The sequence below is a fragment of the Atractosteus spatula genome, chromosome 1, assembly GCF_055471065.1.
Source record: "Atractosteus spatula isolate fAtrSpa1 chromosome 1, fAtrSpa1.hap1, whole genome shotgun sequence".
Taxonomy (NCBI): domain Eukaryota; kingdom Metazoa; phylum Chordata; class Actinopteri; order Semionotiformes; family Lepisosteidae; genus Atractosteus; species Atractosteus spatula.
In genome coordinates this window covers 5,147,244-5,163,557 of record NC_142706.1, presented here as the reverse complement: position 1 = coordinate 5,163,557, position 16,314 = coordinate 5,147,244, and the positions used below count along the sequence as shown (strand labels likewise).

The following is a 16,314-nucleotide window of genomic DNA, read 5'->3' as shown; positions in this document are numbered from 1 at the left end:
ACCCAATCTTTTTGCAAAAAAAAACAAACAAAAACACCGTGGAGCATTTAAAAGGAAATGAAACTACAGTATTCCAAAGGAATGAACATGAGAGCCCTGATCAGAGCATCCACCCATCTCACAAAACTGGCCCTTGAAATGGGAACTGGATGGGATGGTTGGAGTTTTGATTTAATCCCAATCATGGATGTTATTATGGGCTGAAACAAAATGGTATGTAAGAGTCACAAATACTGTCTACTTTATATACTGTATTTTTCTACCTGAAGTACTTAAATTCACAAAACTGATCTCTATGCTCGCATCAGTTTCATACCAAAGTAATACTCCGATTCCACACCGCAGTCACTGAAGCTGTTTCTGAAATTAACCGTTTCTGTACTAAAAACATTAAATATTGCATTTTAATACAATTTTAATCTAATTAAAGACAAGATGGTAAATGCAAGAGCTAGTGCAAACTGTCATTGACTTAACAACATAATTATTATGATCACCACATTCCCGCACCATACCTCCATCAACTCACCCACCTATTCATGGTACAGTACTGTATATCTAGCAGCAACGTATCGCTACAGAAAAGTACATCTTATTATTTGCTAATGCTACCCGAGTAGTTTAACAAAAAAGAGAATAAAACATAAGTGTGAAACTTATCAGTTAAGGTGCCCTTTTCATTCCCTTTCTAAGCCCTTAGACAACCTAGTCTCTGGCAAGTTTTATCATGCAGGAATTAATTCATTCCTCTCATTTCCAGCAGAAGCATGCATTTCTGAACTGACACATTATACTGCCATCTCCAGATAAACTGGCAGGGACCTGCACAAGGAAAGGGAGAAGAAAGAGAAAGGAATAGGTGAATTTCCTATGGAGGCATACACTGATGGGAGACCCTTACTGACACATACTCTTCCCTCTCCTTGCTGGTACCCCTCCCCCTTCCTCAATCTCAAAATCTGCAATGTCTTCAGCCCCTCCTTCCTCATTCAGCACCAGCCACCCTCAACCTATTCGCTCTCCTCACGCCCCTCCTTCTGCGACCTCCCCGAGTGGTGTTCCCTTCTTCTCCTCCTTCACTCAAGTACTATAAAATAAACCGACCATGATGAACCCCTCCCCACTCACCTCTTCCCAGGCTAGTGGTGTGCTGCTTTGACCTCCTTCTTTTGTGTTTCCTCTCTCCTTTCCTTCTCTCCTTACACCTGGTCTGGTTTCCCTCTGTTTTTAATAGGTCTGCACTACACTTCTCCTAGGAAAACCCAGCCTTGATCCCTCATTCCATCTGAACTATCACTGCAACTCTCCCAGAATTCTGTGACTCGCCCTGTCTTTTTTCTTTTGGCTTTTCACTCGGTACTTCATTACTCCAGTCCCACTAGTGGTTTTGTATTGCTGCACATAACTGAATCAAAACCAAAAGTTCTGCTTACAGCTGTCTCAGCCCCTCGGCTTCTGTGTGCTCTTATCTCTTCTTGCACTGACCCTTACTGTCTCCACTTCTCCTCTTCTACTCCTCTCCTATTCTGTGCCGCCGTCTCTATACGATGACTTCCACGGCCCATTCGTTCTCCAAACTCGCTCCTCAGTGGCAGAATGAACAACCCCCAGGAACTGGAATGGCCGAATTACTGATCACCTTTCGGACTTCATTTAGACCGTACCTGTGATCTCTCACTCCGCTCTCTACTGCATCCCTCAATAACACTTGCATTGCACAGGCTGCATTATTTTTTTAATTGTGAAACTGGCAATGTAATTTGCAAATTGTTTTCTGTAAATATGGAATACTGTGTATACCTAAAGAGTGCTTATAGTGCTACTCTATACACACTGTATGCACACATTCTATACAGAATTTTAATTATATTTCGTTTTGTTGATGTTTCATGTTTTTCTTCCAGGTAGTGTTAAACTCACTGTCATTTTAATCATTTAAGTTATTATGTTGACCCTGAACAACTCTTTCTTTTACTTACACTTTGTCTAAATATTTTACATTGTAGGCTTACCTGGATAAATACGTCTTCTAGACAAATATAGAATAGTAATAACATACTCTTTCTGCTAAAAGAATTATTGGAGACTGGAGATTTTCAAGCTCCCAAGCTTTGAAAATTCTGACATCACATTATCTTTAGTAAAGTCAGTTTTTCTATAACAGCAGTTCAGAATGCAGACACAGCCCTTCCATTAGCAGCTTCAGTTATTTTTACTTAAGAATTGTTCTGAGATAATTCTGAGAATATCTCTTTGACTTCCATTTAGGAAATGGTGAATGGAATGGCACTACATTCAGGAGTGATTTCTGTATAATAAGGTCACCATCTGTATATCAGAAACTCTGCTTGCATCCACTGCTGTTTGTTGCTTAATGTAATCTAATGAATTAGTTCAGCATTATTTCTAAATCCAAGATGAATATTTTTTCAAAAACCTGTTTCTATATACTGTAAATGATCTTTAGTTCTCTCAAATTAATGTCTAGATAGCTTTCTCGTAAGAGAACCAGTGCAAACACCCAAGTTCATCTAAGCTGTCATTTGTGAACAGAACTCTGGCATGCTTGAGTACCTATCTTATAGTACAGATCTGTTTCTAAGAAATTATTATCTGCTTTGAACTCTGAGAGCTCTCCTTCATGGTTTGCAGATGACGAAAGCACAAAGTGTTCCACGGAGGCCTAGTTCAAGGGGTAATATTATAAGACCCCATTGGCTGGCATATACAGTTTTAAGGACACCTAAGCCAAGTGCATTGAGGTCAAAGGAGACTAAACTGAAAATCGATATGTCTTTGAAACATTTTAGGGCTCTCTGTTCTATGAACTTCTTGACCAAGACTCTCACAATGAGCTCATGTACAATAAAATAAAAAAACTGCCCAGACACCACTCACTCCCATAGCTCTTTCACTGTTACATTTTAGTCTAAGTAGTTTCAGTCTACTAAGATTACAGAAGTCAAAACTGAAGAATGTTTCCTTTTTGCATCATAATACTGTATACCCGTGAGTCAATTCCCCACAAAGAAGTGTAATAGCACTGTTGCTTTTTAAGCATATACTGTACTTTTGGCCTGATGCTTTAATGGATTCTCCTCTGTTATTATTGCATGTACTGCCCTTTGTTGTCTTCTACAGTACATCTGTTACTGCCCAATACAATGGACACTAAAAACTAAGATTTTGAATGTTAAAACACCAAAAAATACTTACACACTGTTCTAATGAATAACAAAGAAACCCAAATTACGTTTCCTCAATGCTCCAGATGAAACCATGCCATAATTAAGTGTACTATACAGCAGAAGCCATCTTTCTAAGATGAGCATGTGCTACTAAATTTAAAAAGGCCAGACATTATAAACTTTTATTCCCTTTGATAAACACGGCAAAGTCAGTACGACTTCTACTGCACGAAAAAAGTGTCAATAAGTCTCAACCCCTACTGATCAGGCAGGACCTCACTGTAATCTAAGCAGACATCTGCACCATCATGGCGCCCCCTTGTACCGCATTGAGTAACTGCTTTATGTTTATCTTCATAAGAGGGAAAACGGCTGTCACTTCCATTTCACCACGGCTACAAGAAGCATCATCCTGTTTCCCCTCAAGGATCGTTTTATCCAAGAACTAAGCAGGACTAGCCTTTCACAGATTCAGAGACCTGAAACATAAAACTAATATATCAATGTACAACGTGAAAAAAGTAAGTTTTAAAATCTGTTTCATTTCTATTAATACTGGAATGCAAAGCAGAACAAACTCAAATCTTCAGATCAAGTCTTCAGTATTCAAGGGTTTCTGATAGGAACCAGTTTGATTGCAATGTGGAAAGTTTAATGTATCTCGAGCAGTAGTGGGTTTCCCTCGAACTTTCTGGAGGGTAACAGGATCGCTGGGCACTTAATTAGTTCTTAATTCAACCAACTGTATGTTAAAAAGAGTTACTCATACTGTATAGTATATTGTCTCCACGCTTTAAGAGGGTAAAAACAACTTGCAAGATTTATTGCTGCCTTCCACTAATTCTGAGATCCCAAACATGATTTGTCCTTAAATCCATCTTGATTTAACATGAGATCTTACACTGCAACCATAAGAAATTCTGCATCTGTATTCTGTATTGAGATGGAGGGACAGAAAAGCCAAACTCATCACAGAATCTCACCATTGACATGCAGTAATATTTAACAACGTGCTGTTGAGGCTCATTCCCTTATCATTTGTCTTAAATTGGCAAAGTTTGGTATGAAGCAGCAATCTAGAAGAGAGCTATTTTTTTTAATTGTACTCACAAAACCAAATACGTACAGAAACGCGTAAAAGTGTAAACAGATGAACGACATATACAGTAAGTAATCGAACAGAAATAGCACCGCATTTTGACTCTGATTAAGCTGCTGAAATGTCTATAATTACTGAGCAATATCTCCAATATTTAAACACAATCCGAGTACCAACACGGGAAAAACGTACAGCTTAATATAATTTAAGATATCTTAAAGGAAACTATGATACGTATATCACACTAAACAGCCACATGTCACAAATTCCTTCTTAAGATTTTTTTCCCCCAAAAACAGCACACCCACGCATTCGAGTTTTGACCTGCTGACACCTGCCTCTCCACCCCTTTTATCCAGCTTCTTCAAAACTTTCGCTGCCTTTCATCGGCTCCCTCTGTGCTCCCTCTGACTTAACATTGTTACCCAGTGAACACCACACCACACAAATCCGATCTAGGATGATTTTACAGGTATGAACAGATGCGTTGCTCATTCACAGACTGATGAGACATTTCTCATCAAGAAAATAGTAATCAGTGTGCATCGTACACCGGAGTACCAAAAACAAAACGTTATATAATAATATTCTGAGTATATACAGTAAAACCCAGAGTTGTACTTTCACCGCAAACTTGAAGCATCAGGAACATCATGCCACCGACTGAAGTCTCCGCAAACCAAATGTCGAAATAGTCTACCAGGTGGTAAATACCTTCGTAATCTTTTTAGTCTGTTCTCTTTTTAGCAGTATTGCAGCATCTGGCAAACTTTCACACACCGAAAATACCATCCGATAATGCTAACGAATGTTTCCAAGTTTTGTGAAAAAGGGCAAACTGCAATAAACGCTTACCTTCGTATCTCCTTGATCTTGATCATAGTCGTAATAATCATGACCTGATTCAAAAGCGAAGTCTCTGTAAAGAAACACTGCATAGACGAGAAAAAGAGATAATCCAAGTAGGTGCATTTTACACTATCTCAGCAATCCCGAGACCAAAAGCAGTCGCAATATTTCCTTTCAAAAAGTTTAATCGGTCTTGGTATCTTGTAGTCGCTCAAGCGCAGTTTCAGACTTTCTTCGAGCCAAATTAAAATGCATGGGGGTATCCGAGTTTTCTACGGCTGACAATCATTTAAAAATTCAGAAACGCATCAATATCAGTTGACTCGGTGTGATCGCTTGCGAAAAGGAAGGCAAATTTAGGAGGAGATCTTTTCACGTGTTGTCTGGTACGAAACTTGCACAAGACCACTAGACATCCAGTTTAAGACCCAGAGAGGGGAGAATGGCATGTTTAATGCAATTTAACGGTGGCCTTCTTTCCCTTTCTCCTTCTCCTCCCCCTGGTTTTTCGGATCTGGTCTAGTCGGGATTGCAGCTAGAAGCTGATATGCTAGTATTTATACAAAGCAGGAGGTTTGAGAAAGAAATATGAGTTGGGACACGTGCGCCTTCTCCAGGAGACCTCTTACACAAGCCCCATGCGGTTTCTGAAAATATGAAACGCCGATGCATGTACAGATGTATTTTCAGACAGTTAGAAACTTTGTTCATGTTGATTTTATAGTAAAACCCCGTTTCAAGCCCTAAAGCAATCAAAATATCAATGTCAAGATTGTTTGTCACCATGTGGCTCCTTTAGTTGTCACATGCATTTTTTTTATCAGTGACTGCCCTCAAGCCTGTAATATAATAATAATAATAATAATAATAATTATTATTATTATTATTATTATTGTTGTTGTTGTTGTTGTTGTTGTTGTTATCAACATTGTTATTAATAATCTTAATACTAATAATGTGTGTTATAAATATTTTTATTATATTTTTGTATTATAAGAAATATTGTAATGCACAAATGTGAGCGTTTCTCTACAGCTAAACTGAAATAAATGCTGTCGGAGCTCATTTTTAACAAATGTGAAATTCAAACCATATAGCATCCCACTTTTGATTATTCAGCATAAAACCGTGTCAGCGGGAGGATATTTTTATGAGAAAGGCTAACTGCACAGAAACACGAATTTATTCGCTGAAAATCAGTCTGCCTTTTAATAGAAACATATTTGTTTTGTTTAAAATATTCTTAATTAAAACGGTTAACAGTTTTATTAGCTCCATCTCACCAACAATAGCATAACCATCGTACAACTTTAACTGTGGTACGCTTAGTTGAAAAAAGAGGCTCCACTGTCCAAAATTTCAAGCACTTATGTCCTCTCATTGTGTGCCTTTTGGTCGCTAATAATAATAATAATAATAATAATAATAATAATAATGATAATATTATTCATATTATTATTCATATTATTATTATTATTATTATTAGGCACAGATGCTCAGCCAGTGTTCCAGTGACCCACAGACAAGGAAATAATATAGACAGCTCACACTGTGGGAGGTCTCTACATTTCTGAGATCACTGGCTTGTAGTGGCAGTGTTTTGTAGTATTCAGAAAAAAAGACTTCAGTGTTCAGAAAAAATACTATCCAATGGTTACACTGATTTGATAAAACTGCAATAAAATGAAAATGACTTATGCTAATTTGTTAGTTTTCAAATACGGTTAGTTACCATAGAAAGCTTAGTAGAATGCAACGGATGATAAAACATTATCATCTATTTAATATACTGTACATTACCTCCCCAGGTAACATACTGTACTTTACATGTAGATTCCAATAGTTTCAAAAGCTATCAAAAGAAAAACATTTTTATACATAGACAGAGAGAGAACAAGAAAATGAAGCAATGTAAGTAAGTTATCATCTCTCCTAGATAGCACTTAAGGGAAAGATTGATACACCCAAGTACTGCAAGTATTGGTACTGTTGCTGCAGTGTGCATACTGTATCACACAAATAAAAAAAAGGGGGACACTCAGAAGTGTAAATGTATCAGAAGAAGAAGACTGAAATGCTGTTATCTCATCTGTGACTGTTAAAACAAGTCACACAAATGGAATACCCTGTTGTGTATCTTAATAAAGAGCCGTTCTTATATTATTTTAACTATTTTATTAACTACACAGATCACGCCCTTACACCATATATTCCCGCCTTCTACTCTCTCGTTCTGTTGTCTCATGATGTCTACTCACTATACTACATACCCCTAATTTAAATTAGAAAATTAATTAGAAAAACAAGTCTCCTGACAACTGGCTGTCTTCTCCATCATAAGTTACTAGATATTGAAGAGATACAGGAGGATGGAAATGTAGATTGGAGGCAACACACATACAGTATGCATTTACAGGTGATGTGGACTGGATTGATAAACAGATCAACAGAAAGGAATATTAATGCTTAATGTTGTGTTATAATAATACCTAGAGCAGGTGTTCCTACGGCCGGTCCTGGAGATCTCTGTGTCTGCTGCTTTTCATTCCAGCTGAGATGGTAATCACTGGACCTATTCAGTGTCTTCAATTGATCTGCTGATTTAGATTCTCGGTTTCCTGTTTCTGCACCTAGAAATATTCTATGCAAAGTATTAATCCACCAAAATTAATTTACAGAACTTAATTCAGCCTTGTTCCCAATGTGTGTATTAAGAAGTGGCTCCATTATTTCTGCCGAAACGAGTGATCAATTCATGATGAACAGACACAGATGGGGAAATTTGAATGGATCAGACACTCCCTCAGTGAGTGGTTTCCTCTTTTGCTGTGGTCTAGTGGGTTAAATATTAGCTGAAAAACCTGAATGAGATAAGTTCTGAAACTCAGAAATTGGTACAGGGTTCATACCAGTCACAGTGACATTTGACTGAAGAGATAAAAGCAAATTATAACATTCCTTGAACTGAAAACTGAAACCAATTAGTTTGCGATTAAAAAATCCTGAAAAAAACAGAAGGCCCAGGACCAGAATAGGGAGCCAGAGACCTTGAAGATCTACAATTGTGAGTGCAGAAACCAATCTTGTTACATTTTCCTTTGGGAAGGTACAGTAAGTTTTAGCCTAAACTGTAGAGATACTGTACATCAAGAATTTCAAACATTTATTGATTAAAAAGTGATTAAAGTGTATGAAAAGTATTGATTATATATAATGTGTAACTGTAAAAAATAATTAAATATTTTGTTGCAAAATGTTCAGATTTATTCGTATAACCTTCACCTTCCCTGTAAATGTGTTGAAAATAAATGCTGTTAATTTGATTCTCTTATGTGCGCAGCCAATAGCTTCACAAAGCCTCAGATATTTCTGGGCTTCTCCTCGATTGTTTCTATGGAAGCTAAACACTGAAGTAAAACTCAGCACCATGTCATCATGGAGAAAGTCAGATATTGTTCAAAGATCAAAGGTAAAAGGTTATGAAGCTAAGTAACGTACAGTATGTGACAGGAAAATCCATAGTCCACTGCAGGAAATCCATCAGACAAGCCATTTTCACCTATTGTGTCCATCTTTATACTGTAAAGTTCAAGGCTAATCCACCAAAAGGATGTTTGAAATTGTTATCCAAATGTGCATTAAAAAGAAGTAGTTTGGGATGCTTACTCCCACCTATAAGTAACTATTAGAGATCATCAAAAAAACGTCTAAATAAAACTTAGATTTTACAGCTTTGAGTAGCATAAAACAACAAAAAATGCATTATGTCAAACAGCTTCAATCTCAAATGAGACCACATGATGTGGTTGGGTGAAACACAATTTGACTTTCTGAACAGTTTCACCTAGTATATTAAATAAGAACATCATTCCTTCTGTGGATAACAGACAAGGATCTGTTCTTCTTTTGAGTAGTTTTGAGTCCTCTGGCCCTGGTGTCCTAGATAGAGCTGAGGACTTAAAAAGTTCCCAATGTTTGCTAGAATATTTTAGCTTGCATCATACAACAATAAACAGACCATTACAGGAGCAAGTCTGATAAGGGTAGCCAAAGACAGAAGTTCTCTTAGAACATCCTTCATCTGATAGTGGATCGTATTGATGAAGATACAAAGAAAAGGTCTTTAAATGATTTTCTGTTTGAAACTACTACTGGACATTTGAGGAGAACTTTAGGGGTTATTTCGGGCACCTCTGAAAAAATAATAATTTATTTCTTGGCTAAATAAACTTTGATCAAAGGTTTAACATTTCAGACTGACGTTGTGCATGTTTTTTTTTAAGAGGGAATACATTTAAGCAATTTGGTATTTGTGATAAAAAAATACTCCTTTTTGTTTCCTCGTCAACTATTATTTCAATGATACTTTTGGTATCATGGAAAGCCCTAACATACTCCATTATTCAATAATTGGACTGTAGAAAAGATCCACTTACAGTAAAGAATCACACATGATTCTGGTTGGAACACTTGGTTTTCAGGATAGAACTGACATCTAATCCACTAGAAAATACCATTCTTGAGCTGTTTGCCTGGTGGCCCTCATATTGTATTGTTCTGTTTTTTTGAATTATTATTAAAGCTTTGAAAACCACCTTATCTTGTCTTGTTATTATTTTTTTTTTCAATAGAAAAGCTCGCAGCTACTGTAGGCTGCCATTCCCTCAGCTAGTCCAGTCACGCCAGCTAAGACCTACATACTCCATCCCTCTGCTGCATTCATTAGGATCTAGCCGCACCACTGAAAAATAATATTCACTTACAGTGGAAATTTTCACAGGAAACACATGCACAGTACTGCAAAATAATTATGGAAATATAAAATAAGGAATGAAGTGCAAGTTAATGTATAATAAACATGCTTGAATCTCACCTCTTGCCCAGCCTTTCGGCATGTTGGGTTTCTCCCTTGTCTGACTGTGCAGCTTGGACACTGAACACCTGAGGAGGGTTTAGATCTGGAGCCGGACTGCATGGTGGAGTGTATAAGTACAGGTGATAATGACGCTTCTACTTGCAACTAGGTTGTTAGACCTCCAGTAGATCATCTCTTATCATGTAGATGGACATCCAAGCATGGGGTACTTAAAATCAATTCTGGGGAGGACTGGCTTTCTGTTTCAACCACCAATACAATTCCAGTTTTGTAAGGCCCCGTCATAGTCTTTCAACCACTCCTACAGTTCCAGTTTTGTAGGGCATTATCAGAGTCTTGTAAATCTTGAGGGCAAGATACAAACAAAAGTAGGCCATTTGGCCCCTCTATTTGGTTTTTCTAAGTCACTGTCACTCTTGCTGGCACACAGACAGGCTGAAATCTATAACTTGGCTAACAAGCTCTGGCTCTTTCTTAGTGGTTGCTGATCACATGACAGCCAATCACAGCACGCTATATCATTACATGACAGCACGATGGCGCATTATAAGTTAACATAAGAAATGGGGATCTGCCGTTTTATACCCAATAGATTCCTGAGTTAGGAATCAGAATCCCTCCAGTCTTTGTGGAGTCGCACGACTTGAACTGACCGTGAAGGAGAGGGGCACTAAAGCCATTCATGGGCAAGAAATGAGTCTGGGCTTCTTGAGGAAATTCATACAAATAGTGGTTGAAACTCCTATCTTCATAAAGATGGCTTTTAAGATAGCTGATTAATGTTTTTATCTTAATGAAATATGGCTATACTATGTCTTAAAAAGCCGATAAAAACCTCCTATTCAATCCAAGAATTTCATTTTTTTTTAATTAGGCACTTTATCTTAATCAGAACACTAATGTTTCACACAGTTGAAAGTAATTTGTTAAGGAACAGTGCTAATGCATATGGACTGTACTGAATCTGCTACATTTTGTATACCACTAGGAGAATATTATAGCAAAGATGGTTTCAGATAACAAAACAATAGGAAAGTTACTCATTTGTAAAGTGGTTTAATTCCTAACTTAAATCTCTCAGCTGACAGTGTTTTTTTTTCTTACTAAATAGGCTGTGCTCCCACCTCTCCAAACGTCAGAAACAAATGCCAAGGATCAAGTGTCACATACTATTAACCTTAAGTATTTGAGTCAATCCAGAAACTAAAGGAAGAAGACTGTAGGAATTTCGATGAGGGCTCTTAAAAGAATCCAAACCACTGGAGTCAAACCTCTTACTTGTCTAAAGATGTATGCACAGCTTGTTCCCACATAAGAACTGCCCTACCGGAACTTGGCAACAATAAAAGGGCGGCAAACGACCATAGCCTCTGCTCTCAGAATAGCCCAACCAGTTATAAATGGAATTTAAGACGTCCTGTCAGCTTTAAAACATCTCAATTCAACCTTGTTTCAGCAGAGGTGAAGTAGGGTAAAACAAGATTAGTTTTGTAGACACTGCAGGCCAATTTTCCCAGGCTGCTTTACCCAGTGGCCTGAAAAAAAAACTGCCATGCAGAGAAAAACATCTTACTCCAAAAGCATCTGTTTAGGGTTTATCATACACAATAATGTTGAGTATACAGTATGAGGGTCACTGTTTCCGTGTCTACATTTTTTTATTTAGGAAATTGAAAGAAAACGACCTACCTGTACATTGATGGAAGGGAAGTATGGAAAATATATTTCCAAATTCATTGGGCATCCCTGACTTTTTTTTGTAATTTGTGTGGCTTAAATACTGTAAATCTGTAGATCTGGATGAGGGAAGCCTTAATTGTCAATCAAAAAAGATTCAGCACACCCTGGGACTTCCATGAGTTTTTCCTTCTAAACAATAATTGAATTTTCATACAGTGTGTGTATCTGTTGGCCATCCCTTTGGTTCAGAAGGTTTTTGCAGCTTCTTGTTTTGTATTTCTTGTAGGTGTTTTGTCATACAGTATGTCTTGTAAGCCAGGCATTGCCTGTGAGGCCTTACAACTGTCTGAATGAACACATTAGCCAGATCATTTTTTTGCATGCAGTTGTGTGCAACAAAGGTCGTGTTTCTTCTGATGTCACTTTCTTTCTGGTAGCATAGGAAAATTCTACCACTTTACAGCCCCCAAAGAATAAATAAATGTCATATTGGGCCTATCTGGGACATGGGGAAAAAATTTACAAGCAAAAATAAAAACTGTAGGAAATGAAATGCCAAGCAAGAATCTAAAGACAGAAGTAATGACTAGAATTAGGAAGCCACTAGAAAAACCTTGTCAAGCTATGAAATAAGAAATAAGTAAATGAGGGTGGAATAATAGAATAATCCTGGCTGTCAACCCACTTACTGTATTGCAGGAAGAGCTTAGCATTAGCAAAAGAACATACAGCATGACTTGTACCACTGAAGGTGGAACAAAGGTCTGGTCAAGCAAATAAATTGTAACATATGTACATACTGGCCAACATTTTAAATCCCTTCATTAACTGTTTCATGATCCCTGTACTGTATATTCAGAGGTTCTGCTTTAAGAACTTGAGGCTCCGAGCAAATGGTTTGCAAGCGATTGCACTTGGCCTCCTGAGTCACCCGAATTAAATGTGATTAAAAATCAATGGACAATTTAGATTGTGCTGTTAGGAAACAGCTTACTCTTTGCAGGCAGAACTGCAAGTGAAATTGACTGTCAATGGAAAAAGACCGGAACTGCCACCACAGAGTAATTGTGGACAATATGTTTATATACAACTATTTATGGGTTTTCCAAACTTTGGCAGACTCTCATATCTCTGTCCTTTTCCCTTTTGTACCTTTTGCCCACTTTACTTTGACTGATTGATTATTTAGAGATTATTAGCAGTGGGTTTTGCAGCACACTATACATTACCCCATGTAGCCATATAAATAGTTCCTATTTTTATTGTATCAAAATTACATGATGCATAAAGTAATGTTAAAAAGACAGGAATTTAATTACAACCAGAAACTCATAAAACGTGTGAGCTTTTCATTACTTTTTTACATTCATCACTTTCATACTGATATAGAATATTATAAAAAATAAAATAAATGTATTTTCCACAACATTTTGTCAAGCAACATGCTAACATTTCAAAATCTTAAATGAGTGGAAGTGTTGCAGAATAATTATATACTCTGACTGTAAAATGTATTTCTTGAGTAATGTGGCAAGGAACCACTTGTACGTTAAATTAATGTTAAAATCAGGCATATCAGAAAAAAATAATCTATATATTGTTCTGTATTTTTTTAGTAAAAACAATAATTAACAATTAACGATAAAATTGTTTTTCTTGTGCCATTTTATTTATAATTTAACATCTCTTTGTAATGGAAGACATTCTTTTATTCCCACAGTCTTCTTGGCTCTGCACTGCATTTTAAAACACAAGTAGCACATGTTTCTTCCAACTGTTGCTAAAATTAATGTTTTACTGAGGCCAAGGCCTTGAATATATCCCAGTCATTGACATTGCAGTTGATAGTAAAACCTTGTGTGCTTTCCTTAAAATATATACAGAATATGGGAAAACATCCCTCAGAGTTTAATTACCATTTCTTTTTGTTTAGTTGTCTGCCTTATATTCTTAGCAGTGGCATGGCAGAAAAGATTCAACTTTTTTAAAATTACGTTTGACTTTTATTCTATATGATTTGTGAATTAGTCACAGGTTGTCCTTTTTAATTATTTACATGTTAATGAATCCAATAGAATTAAAAACAAATGGCTTATCTCTCAGTGCTAAATGGGAGATGCTCTATTACATTCAAGATGAAATAGGCAGAGCCAGAGATAAGGGTGTTTTATGACTCTGAAGAAAAACATTCTCGGATAGATTTTGTTTGAATAGTTTAAACAGTTATTATGAATCACCCAAGGAGGAAGGAATATTGAGCTGTACTGTACATACAAAACACGTCACATCAAATTTTCATAGATTACTTAGAAAATAAAGCTTTTGGAAGTGATACTTTCTTTTCAATTCCTCTGTAATATGTCGCAAGCAATTTTCAGATTCTGCTTTGATAAACCTTGTCACCAATATTCATGTATTAAACAGTCATAGTGTAAACTTGCAGCCATCCTTTGTCAACCTGTGCAATATGTCATTGCTTAGTATTGCCTTTTAAACGAACAATCAATCTTAACTTCAGCAAGTCGAAAGGAACACTACCAGGTTCACAATTGCCAGAAAAAGGACTTTTGAGAAGTGGGATTGACTTGATCTTCTTGAAAAGCTGAAAACTTTTTGTTCCTTGTTTTGTACTAAGAAACTGAATGATGGAGTTTTTAATCAGTGCTCAGAAACCCTTCTTGTAATAGAGCTTTATTACCTTTCAAGCATTTCTTGTCTAAAGAAACCACAAACACATAAGTAAACAAATGAATTAGCAATGAATTAAAGTGAGCTTTGCTGATGTCAGCTTTTGAAAACTTCAACAACATGATGCTCAGATTATTTTCCATCAACCCAGCTATGTGAAGGCTGTTAGATAACCATATTGCTGTAAATGCACTTTTAAATCTGAAGTAAGGCATTTTCATCTTTAAACAATATTAAATATCAAAGGTCAAGAAAGAAATGTGTAGGAATGCATTATTCTTAATTCCACTGTATCATATACCTTTCATATATTGTTAGGGAAAAAAAGAATATAAATATTGCGTGTGGAATGTTTAATTGTATTTTGACAGCAAACCAAACCTGGGGAGATCAGTGAAGAAATAGCTGAGATTGAAAAAAATCAAGAAAGAAAGCCAGAATTTTAGACAGATGCCAAATATTTTTAAGTCAATATTAAAGTAGTAGGCTTAGATGCTTACATTATCCGGTTTTATTCTGTTGCAGATACCGAACATGCTCGAACTGCTTAACTACATGTATGAATGTGATACTTAACAGAAAAAAGGGGAAGATTTGTGGTCTACAGCCACATAAGAACTGTATTAAATCCAGTGCCCTGTTCAAAAATCCATAATTCAGCAAGTGAAAGCGTTAGGGAATGCACAGTATACATTCAATAAAATAAAAATTGTAGGCTTCTGGTTCACAGGGTTTTATGCCATTTGACCCACATGGTTTGATTTACGTCTTGACTCACACTGAGCAACTTCTTATATACAGTATGGTAAGGGTGTGCTGCACTAGCTGGATTGACTGGTCTGTCTGAGTAAACTTGTATGGAGAAAATGGGAAACTTCATGGGAAGTTAATCTTGACTACTGAAAAGAAACCACAGACACCTCAGAGAACAGAAAGTAAAATGCATCTGGAGTACAATGGATAACCATAAATATATTTATAATAAATTCTAGGCATTTTAAATACTAGTTTTAAAATAGAACTACTTAAATGGTTTCCATTATCTCAAGACAACTACAGTATCTAGTGAAAGGCACAGTTCCATTTTTTTACTAGTTTTCATTCATTAAGAGGTAAAAGCAAAATGCCACACACTGCGTACAAATGATGTTGATGTAAAACAACCTTTATTAGATTGCCAGACCTGCTTTTGTCCAATGTGCCTTACATTTATACTGTATGTATTTATACCACTGGGCATTTTACTGAAGCAATCTTAGCACAGCATCTTGCTCAATGGTACAACAGCATTCCAGGGCCCTAAGCACCACCAAGCACTGGTTCCTATTTAGACATCATAGAAGTTCAATACTTTTTTTTGGTAGCATGGGTTATAAGGCACAGTTGTTGCACTAATATACTTAATGTAAATTAAAACCTGTAGTCATTCAAGGAAAATATCACTCTCACTAATTAATCAACTGACTGTAGTGAACTTCACTTTGTCTCTATAAAGAAAATGGAATGTATACAGTATACAGTATAGGCTTTGGATTGGGACTCCATACCTTTTAAAAAAATATAAAAATAAAGAGACACAATCAAGAAATAAAGATTTGTGAAGCATTCTTTAAAGATTTAAAATCTTCAAAAGAATTGTGGAAGAGTGACTTTTAAACTCTTGAGCTGGAAGCTTTCTTCAAAATTGAGAAAGGGGTGATTCTAAGAAGTGATTGTGTTAATGATGCAACCGAAAATCTTGCTCAAACAAACATATTCCATATTCCACTTGCAATTCATATTAGAGCAGTTCCTCATCTAACTAGCTGTATTGTTTCCAGTTTTTACAACTTAAGCAACATATTATTTTTAATCTATTTGTCCTAATGACAGAAACACAGTAATGTCTTGGATTTATATAACCCTCTTTATTCTAAGGGTTTTCAGATGCTTTA

At 36.4% G+C, this 16,314-nt stretch overlaps 1 protein-coding gene across 1 annotated transcript in view; it reads right to left on the bottom strand.

Moving 5' to 3' along the window:
* Nucleotides 1-5,667, bottom strand: part of vegfc (vascular endothelial growth factor c) — a 51,252-nt gene extending 45,585 nt beyond the window's left edge. The window contains exon 1 of the mRNA XM_088912343.1: nucleotides 5,143-5,667. Within this exon, the coding sequence (XP_088768469.1) occupies nucleotides 5,143-5,259 (117 nt within the window). The 5' untranslated portion in view covers nucleotides 5,260-5,667. The remainder of the gene's footprint in view (nucleotides 1-5,142) is intronic.
* Between the last annotated feature and the right edge of the window lie 10,647 nt (nucleotides 5,668-16,314).